This window comes from Musa acuminata, chromosome BXJ3-3, assembly GCF_036884655.1.
Source record: "Musa acuminata AAA Group cultivar baxijiao chromosome BXJ3-3, Cavendish_Baxijiao_AAA, whole genome shotgun sequence".
NCBI classification, from domain to species: domain Eukaryota; kingdom Viridiplantae; phylum Streptophyta; class Magnoliopsida; order Zingiberales; family Musaceae; genus Musa; species Musa acuminata.
Genome location: NC_088351.1, coordinates 8,856,245 through 8,865,471, shown reverse-complemented (window position 1 = coordinate 8,865,471; position 9,227 = coordinate 8,856,245). Strand labels below are relative to the sequence as shown.

At 39.3% G+C, this 9,227-nt stretch overlaps 1 protein-coding gene across 1 annotated transcript; it reads left to right on the top strand.

The window, feature by feature from the left end:
* The first annotated feature begins 1,109 nt into the window (after positions 1–1,109).
* Positions 1,110–7,869, top strand: LOC103977949 (formin-like protein 18). The gene is made up of 6 exons (XM_009393615.3): positions 1,110–1,785; positions 3,240–3,351; positions 3,450–3,621; positions 3,713–3,909; positions 5,375–5,510; positions 7,578–7,869. The coding sequence occupies exons 1-5, from the start codon at positions 1,289–1,291 to the stop codon at positions 5,492–5,494; spliced, it is 1,098 nt and encodes a 365-aa protein (XP_009391890.2). The 5' UTR covers positions 1,110–1,288; the 3' UTR covers positions 5,495–5,510; positions 7,578–7,869.
* Positions 7,870–9,227: the final 1,358 nt, after the last annotated feature.

The window sequence follows — 9,227 nt, the reverse complement described above, 5'->3', positions numbered from 1 at the left end:
AACGCAAATAGTATACTTCTATAAGTAATATTGGGTTGTGTGTTCTTTTTTTCTTTTAGACAAAATTAACCTTCTCATTTAGGGTTATATTTTTTATTTTTTTAAAATTTCTACATACATTTTATTCATACAATTGGATGTAATCGAACATATTTCGTAGGATATGAGAAGACAATTAAAACCAACGCTAATGGCTTAATCCTCAAAATAAGATTGCATAGAATAATAAATTGCTACTTTTAAACTCAATCTATTGGAGTAATAAGGTAAATAAAAGTACAATTGCATACCTTAGCCTAACCATATCTAATCCCAATGAGTATCATCTTTCAAGCAATTAAAAGTACTATTATCATCATAGTGGCCCCGACGCGATCCGTGTCGTCTAAGTCAATAGGATGATGAAAACCGACCTCATCGATACATAATAATCATCGAAATTACTGTGCACAGGTCAACATAATGGTCCTTTTTTTAATTTCCAAGAAATCGGAATCTTAAATAAGAAGAAATAGATACGGAGGTTGGTCAACCTCATGCAAGTCGTTGAGATATCTATTCCACATCGTGTAAGTGTGTGAAACAAGCCACATGAAACAAGCTTTATGTTGACTTTTATTCTTGTTAGCCAAAACGTGATGCTCTTTAGATACCGATTGGATTAATAACCTTTAGACTTTGGATCGAATTGGATTAATAACGTAGTGGCTTAGTTGTGAAAGACTTGAATTCGACGGGAGACCCAACTATACATTAATTATTAGGTAGTTCTGAGACGTGCTCAAGTCAACATCCCTTTGTCGTCAGATCACACGCTTGGTCAACGACATAAGATGGGAATTGGACGGTGATATCTAAAGGAATGGTTGGAGGGGATCCCGTCGTCCGTAGAGTAGAGGCTGGGCTCCACCACTGGGGCCTCGGTTCATCGGCCAATCAACCGGAAGAGGCTTTGGAATGGGATGAACTCAGGGAGGACGCATGTCACGTGTATGCACGTGACATGAATACACGTGACATGATTTGATTCTCAAGCAAGGATTCGAGGGCATTTTGGTTATTTCAGCTTCAAATGTTCGACTATTTCTGAAGGGAGACCTAAGAGAGAGAGAGAGAGAGAGAGATTGAGATAGATAGAGAGGGGAAGAGAGAGATAGAGAGTGGAGGAGGAGAAGAGAGAGATAGAGAGACAGAGAGAGGGGAAAGGGCGGGGCGGGGCGGGCCATTTGAGTTTTCTTTCTCTGTCCCTCTGGCGTCGCCGTTACATGGTGTTGGGCCCGCCATCACCATGGTTTCGGACCAGGAGATCGCCAGCTGCGTTGAGTCGGTCCTCCGGCAGTCCGACCCCGCCGCTGCATCGCTACCCGACGTCGTGCGCCAGGTCGAGGCCAAGCTAGGGCTCGACCTCTCCCACAAGGCCGCCTTCATCCGCAATCAGATCGAGCTCCTACTCCGCCCCTCCGCTCATCCTCTCCCTCCTCATCCCCAGTCGCAGGCCGCCGGCGGCCCCCATAACCCCTACATCCTCCTTCACCACCTCCCTCTCCAGCAGCAGATCCCCCCTCCCAAGCCCACATCCTCCGCCGGCGTCGCTGCCCCGGCCCCATTTCCCCAACACCACCACCCCGGCATCGCCTTCCAGTATCCCCCGCCCCCGCCTCTGCCCGCTGCTGCCGTCGTGGCGGCGTACCACCTCCAGCAGCAGCTCCACCAGGCGCCACAGGGGGTCCCTGCTGCTGTCGGGCTTGCGCCCGTGACTGTGGCTATGGCTGCGCCGAAGGAAAGGTGCCTCCTTTTTAGCTTAGAATGCGCTCTACTCTTCTTAACAAGGATTTCTTGACGAGCTTTTCGTGCTCAATTTGAGCTTTTATGTGGCTTAAGTAGCAACTACAAAGCTGAAGAATTGATTCAACTTTTGGTTTCTAGATTCAAATGAGAGTTTTTCTGAAGACTTATGCAACCAGTTAGGTTCAAGTGGATTACATTTTTATAATTTTTCTTTTTAGTTTTGGTTCTATATTAATATTGATCCAAGATTGGTCAAGAAAGAGCAAATAAATAAAAATAGAATGCAGCTCATGATCATCAAGTGAGTGTGTGCGCGCTCCAGAAACTAACTACGTTTTGAGGTTAGTAAACTAGATGAAGTGAGAGTGTGTTAGTTAACAAATGGTAGAAGGCGGTTGCTTGCTAGTTTGAATTCATGTTACGGTGTCACTTCACTGTATGCTAGAGTCTAGTTTGTCCAAGCCGGTACAAGAACCACTGAAACAAAGCCACAATAACCAAAACATAAACCAAAGATGTCTTTTTAGCCCCTGTTTTGGAGTTCTTGATGTAGGTTTATCCATTAAAAGAAAAACTTTCTAACATTTAGATCATACCATTTTCTTGGTGATACATCCAAATTTGAAATTCCTACCATTCTTTTTTGTTTTGTTTTAGTCATTTTTCGGTTTATCTCTTTGCATAGCTTGCACCAGGATGTGGACTCGAAATGCCATATGAGTGATGCAATGCAAGCTTGAAGATTATAGGAGATTTGCATTTAATAGAGAGATTTTACCGATCCAAAGATTTTTTAAGCGTTGGGAAATCGGCAGATCTTGCGTAAATTATGCATATACGATGATGACTCACTATTCACTAAGTCCTTTACTTGGGCTTTGTGGATGTACATTTGCAGCCAGTCCCATAATGAATTCAGAATAGCATGTTGGGTTGATGGGTAGGAGGTTGCCTGCCACATTATGCACTTAAAGGAACGAACAAAATAGATGCTGAAACCTAGGTGTTGCAGAGTATCTATAACCTAAATCTCTCCCTTGGAAAAGTTTTACTTAAGTTACATGAAACCTTGGTGACAATCTTAAATACAATTTAATCACTCAGAACAAGTAGGTTTATGTCACTAATTCATGTTGAATCATCTGATTAACTTATGAAGAAAGAAATCTTACCCTGCTTGAATCTTCAACTGTAAGACACATGTTGCTGTTTTATTCTATGAACACATTGGCAAATTAAGAGAGCACCAACTTCAACTTGTTTATGGATACTGTTTAATTTGCCATAATAAACCTGACGTCTTCTTTATTTTCATCTTTCCTTAGTAGATAATTACTGCAACTGGTGGCTTCTGTACCAAGAAATATGAATATTTACTCCTGTTTTGTATATTCATATTTTTGGACTTTGTGGTACTTGGTCTGGTTACCCATACTTCATCCTTTGTGCAGTGCGCCACCTAGGGCTAAAAGAAAAGGTGGTCCTGGGGGTCTGAATAAAGTTTGTGGTGTTTCACCTGAACTGCAGCCCATTGTTGGTGAGGCAGCAATGTCAAGGACTCAGGTTCTTCATTCAATCAACACTCTAATGTGTATAACACTTTGCTCGAGTTTTTGCTATTGTCTGTGTGTGGAATACTAATTGCATATATCTTCGTTCAGATCGTAAAGCAGCTATGGGCTTACATCCGAAAAAACAATCTGCAAGATCCTAATAACAAGAGGAAGATCATCTGCAATGATGAACTACGGCGGGTGTTTGAGACAGATAGTACTGATATGTTTAAGATGAACAAGCTGCTATCCAAGCATATAATTCCACTTGATTATCCAAGTAGGCTAATCATCTCGTGCATTTAAGTGTGTTTGAATGCTTGTATGCCGTGATAACCTGAATGAATTTGAATCCACTACTTTTTTCGCAGAGGATACAGGTGCTGAATCCAAAAAACTAAAGGCTGCAGATGTTTCTGCAACTGAAATTACCAAACCTGATTCTGATGAATATCCTATGGTTATTTCTGATTCACTAGCCAAATTTTTTGGAAGCGAAGAAAGAGAAATTCTCAAATCTGTGGCTCTGAGTCGTGTATGGGATTACATAAAAGCCAACCAGCTGGAAGTAAGCTCTGGCTGTGTATAGGAACAGCATTAGTTCTGTTACATCAAAGATCAGCAAGATGTCATATATATATATATATATATATATATATATATATAAACGAACTATGATTAATATTATTATCAACATGGGCAAGCAGGATATCATGAACACAGTAAAAAGAGGCATATATATATATATATATGCCTCTTTTTACTGTGTTCATGATATCCTGCTTGCCCATGTTGATAATAATATTAATCATAGTTCGTTTACTTTTTTAATTGTATTTGGCTGCCCCCAGCATATATTTATTATTTGACAGCAAGTAATTTCACATGCTTCTTTGATGAAAATGAAGTATTGGCTTGTACAAATTGATGTTATGCTAGAGGTGCTGTCACCTCGCCAACTTGTGTACAAATGTCATTGATTTTGACCTTATATCTTTTGTAGACGGATACATAGATGGTTAGTTGCCATGCTAATTTCTTATGCCATTAAACATTTTAATTGTGACCAAAAACAGAACTTTTTGAATGAACATTGAGGTTAGTGGGACTGAGACCAGTAAGAACAGATCAGGGGCCATTGTGAAAAAGAGATCTTGAATGAAAAATTGAGATTTACAAAAAAAAGGAAGAAAATGTATATTGCATGTAAATCTAAAAAAATGAAGACTATTAATGATATGTTTGTTATGAAGAATTCTAGGTCTAGTTTGCAAAATTTTTGTTCTACTAAGTGCATGACAGTTTGTTTTAAGTTCTAAATATAGTGTTCAGCCTTCTCACTTTGTGATCTACTGTAGCAATTTGATTTTAAGATGCACTCTTCCATCCCCATTTCCCTTTCAAAGTATATTCACTCGAAAATACTTGTAAAATCGTGTGACCTGGCTCACTATCTCCTTTCTCCCCTGATCTCTGCCAAACTGATCGACAATGGACAAGATCCAGTTGGACTTGATTGAATAATCCAGGGTTGGCTGGAACAGGTTAATTTCCGGTGAATATCTATTGAATAGGGGAAAATGAGGTGGGGGTGGGGATTTATAGTGTTCAGTTAATACACCTAGATCAGAGTAAGGCCTTGCAGGGTCCAATCATGATGAATATGTAATATAAGATATTTATTGGATTTGAGAATATTTGCTAGTGTTTTAGTTTGAAATTTAAAGGTTGTTCATGAAAATTTTGTTTGGTTGATTAACATCTAAGCTAACCAGGGGTTCTATGTGACAACTATTTCATTTTCTGAGCAATAACCGGTGAGGACAAAATGTGACTAAGCATGGGAGACAACTCTATTTCTGAATAACATTGATTTGACAAGATTCTCGCATTGCTTTAATGTTTACAGCTGCTGATATTTTATGTGACCACAATTTCTACTTGTTTATTTCTATTGTATCTGCTCTTATCTGATACATCTCTTGATTAGAAACACTACTTAATCTGAGTTTTTCTGCTTTGGCTTATTGTAGGATCCTGCAAATTCATCTATTCTCTGTGACCCCAAGCTTCAAGAACTATTTGGTTGCGAGAGCCTTCCTGTCTCAGGGATATCTGACTTGTTGGCAAACCATTTATTAAAGAAGTCGTGATACTATCCAGTAACTGGTTAGATGGCCTACGCCTTCACCATTTTCCTTGTGTCCTTTTTTGATGTGTCACCTGGCTCTAGAACTATATTCATTATTTTGCTGATTTGAGGTTATATTTGGAATTTATTATTCTGTTTAACTACCATTTTCATGGAGCCTTCTCAATTCAAGCTTTTCCATGGTGAAACTCTTTTGGATATTGAGGGCTTGCCTGATGCTGGTAATTGACTAGTATTTAATATGCAGGATGTAACTTTACTGTCTATCAGATGAATAACATGGCAACATTAACTATAAATACTTACAAAACATATTTGTGTTTTGTGATCCTCAAATCTCAGCCTTCCTGTGCTAGCTACAATCATTGATGTTTCATTTGCAAGGTTAGCATTACAAAACATAAAAATTGGTTGAATATTTATTCTAATGATGCCTAAATCATATGTAATAAAGTTCTTTTATATTGCAAAATAGTATAATTAGAAGTTAAAACATCATTATTTCATGCTGAAATACACTGAACTTTAGTGGGCATATATTGTAAGTTATTGCAAACCTTTGGTAATGTTGCTCACTTGGATCCATATTTGACTTCGATATCTTCTGCATGAAATACTTTTCACTTCAATAATTTCTTTAAAAAAATGGCCTTAAAAGTATGTAACTAAGATGCATGTGTATAACTTCCAAGATTGAGATTGAATAGTCCTTGCCTAGTTGTAAATTATTTTATGATACTGTATGTATGTCATTATGTAGAAGACCTTGATTCTTTGTATTCAAGATTTATCAAGATGTCCAAATGTTGGTATTCTAATTAAAACACTTAGTTACATTGGAGCTCATAAAATTATTTCATAATTCTATATCATCAACGTACTACTAGTTTCTCAAAAATATTTCTCAGCATATGCTTTCCATGTGTTGCCCCATGGTTACCTGGGTCATGAGTTGATATGTAGTTGCTATGATACAAGGACATAGTACAGAAACTTTCCCAACGAGTAGTAAGGGATAATCTCAGTTGGGGGGCCGTTTCTGGTTGGGGTCTGCATGGGTCGTTTATATAATTGTATTTGTATTTTTATTATATAATCTATTTTACATAATTATTTTCTCTTTATTTTCCTTTTATTCTTGTCTCTTTCTGTTTAGACTCATGCCTCAGAGCTTAAATCCTGTCTCATTGCATTCAAGTCATGCCCCTCTTTCTCTCCCCCTCCCTAAAATGTTGTTGAACACATATTCGTATATATATTGAGTGCAATTTGCCTTGGATGGCACATAACAAACATTGGACAGTGCATGGTCGGTGACGGGTGGTTAGCAGCGGCAAACAGTTATGTTCATCTCCTTTTCCTGCCCCTCATCTACTCCTCTCCGGCTGTAGGACATCTATTGCATGCTCCTCTTCTTTCATTTTTTGTCGAACATAACCATAGAGCACCATCACAATCCATACATGTGACCCAAATTGCTGTTCAAAGGGTGCAGCGAACCTGTTTATGCTGCACTACTCTTCATTATGTCTAAAGCTATTTGTAACGTTAAGATATCTCACCTCTGCTTATTTACTTAGGCTGGAAACTATATTTGCTGTATGCAATTGGTATAAGTTTACATCTTTTTTTTGCCTCCAGCTTGCTTGGCACTGGTTGTTTTGCTATTGACTGAACTGGAAATATCATGCTTTATGACTTGAATATTTACCGCTCCTTTCTCGTGTCATTTTCTGCCAAGATAGGCTGTTAATGATGGTCTTGCATAAGCATTGTACCCACTCATCTAATTCCACAGCATGATCAGGACTTTGATGATTTTTTTTCCTCAATGTTCATTGATCAATCAACAAAGTTATTGTGGAAAGAAGCATTGATCTTCACCATTATTGCTTTTCTTTCAACTTGCCCTATAGTTACTTTATACGCTAAGTTACAGGTGTAGACTTGTTCATAAATTAACCTACAGTTGCTTCAAAGGTGTTCTTCAGTAAATTTCTTATGCTCATTTTCTACGTTAACACTGTGATATTTAAATGGCTAATGTGAAAAGAAATAATATGTTCCTGTTCTTGTGCTTGCAGGTATGTGGTTCAGTTGCATCAGCTTGATCTAACACTTACAGAGAGCTGGAAAAAGAACCCTATTGTAATCTGTACTCTTGCTGACTGTATGTGATGATGATAGTCTGATTAGTTTCTTGTTAGGATGTTGTGTAATTTATTTAGCAGTAGTGATCCAAATGATGATAGTTGACCTTGAATACTTGGTTTCCAGTCTTAGACAATCAGCATCTGACTTAAATGGCTCTGATAAACTTTTGCTTTATGTAAGTGAAATATTTTGAGTAAATATGAATACCAAATTGCAGATGAACAGTGCTACTCCTAAGGTAAGTGACATCCAAGTGTTCTAGGTATGTTGAGAGCTTTTGTCTGTCTCATTTATGTTATGTTGTTCGGAATCTACCTAAATGTTTACAACCATTGATGATATACTGTTGGGAGTTTCTGCTGAAGTCTCATCAAATTTATTCTGATGAGCAGTGACATCTGATTAGGTTAGCCTCGTATTATTTTGTATAGTCTAAACTATAAGTTGCCTACTCTTATGCACAAATTTGCAACTCAGCTAATTTGGATTCGCTAGGATTATGAGAAGCTGTTGTTTAGCTAGTCATCTTACGTGCGTACTCATGTTGAATTCGAATTTGTTATCATGCTCACCATTAAAATCTTTGAATATGATATGAAATGCCTTGGTAAGAGAAGAGTTATGAACAGTGTAATTGCATGAGTTAGATTGTCTTGCTTACTTTTCCAATGCTGAGAAATGAGCGCTGGTAATTGCAGAATCTTGCGAACCATCGATGCTCCTCCGAGGCGTGGCCGGTCAAAGAGCAGGTCGTCGGTGAGTGATATCATTTGGCTGCGACCTGCAATTTCATTGGGCACTCAATAGCGAGTTAAAAGAATAAGGTAAGCGGTTTTAATTGGTCAGATGCGCAGATGAGATCGATCGAGAAAGATGGGGAAAATAAGACTCACCGAAACCTCCCAACTCTTAAAGATTCATAGAGACGCTCGACGCTCGACGCTCTCCGTTCTCCGCCAACGTAACGTAATCTGCAACGGTGCACTGAGGTGAGCTACCCGTACGAAGACACGATGATAAAGGTTAGTCCAGAAGAATTAGGACGCACTTGCGGTGAGCAGAATGCAGCAGAATACATACGTCGCACAATTCATCGAGCATCTGATGGGCGGCCGACATGGTTGGGCAGTGACGTGGGCCGAAGGTGGCATCTTAGTCACCGTCTGGGTTCGGAGAGTGATGGTAGAGTTGGAGGCGGCGTTGAGGAAGCAGATGGGAGGGGAGGGGAGGGGAGGGGAGGAGAGGAGGGAATAGATGGCGGGGGAAGACAAGAGACGGAGGACCGGATGAAGTGGGGCGTCTTCTTGATTCTGTTGCGGGTGGACCGCTGCGAGTGAGTGAAAGGGAGTCGAATTGCAAGGTCTTTGGTAATGGAAGTTCCAGCTGCATAAATATGACGCCTGCCCGGAAAGACCGGTCTGTTTGTGAGCGGTCCGCTTTGGTTCGCTCGGGTTCGGGCTACAAAACCTTGATCGTGATGCATGATAAGATACAAAGTTACTATTAGCTTCTGCAAGTGTCAGAATTCTTTGAAATGAATCCAAGATATGTCTCTACCCATAAATCTATTTCTGCCAAAC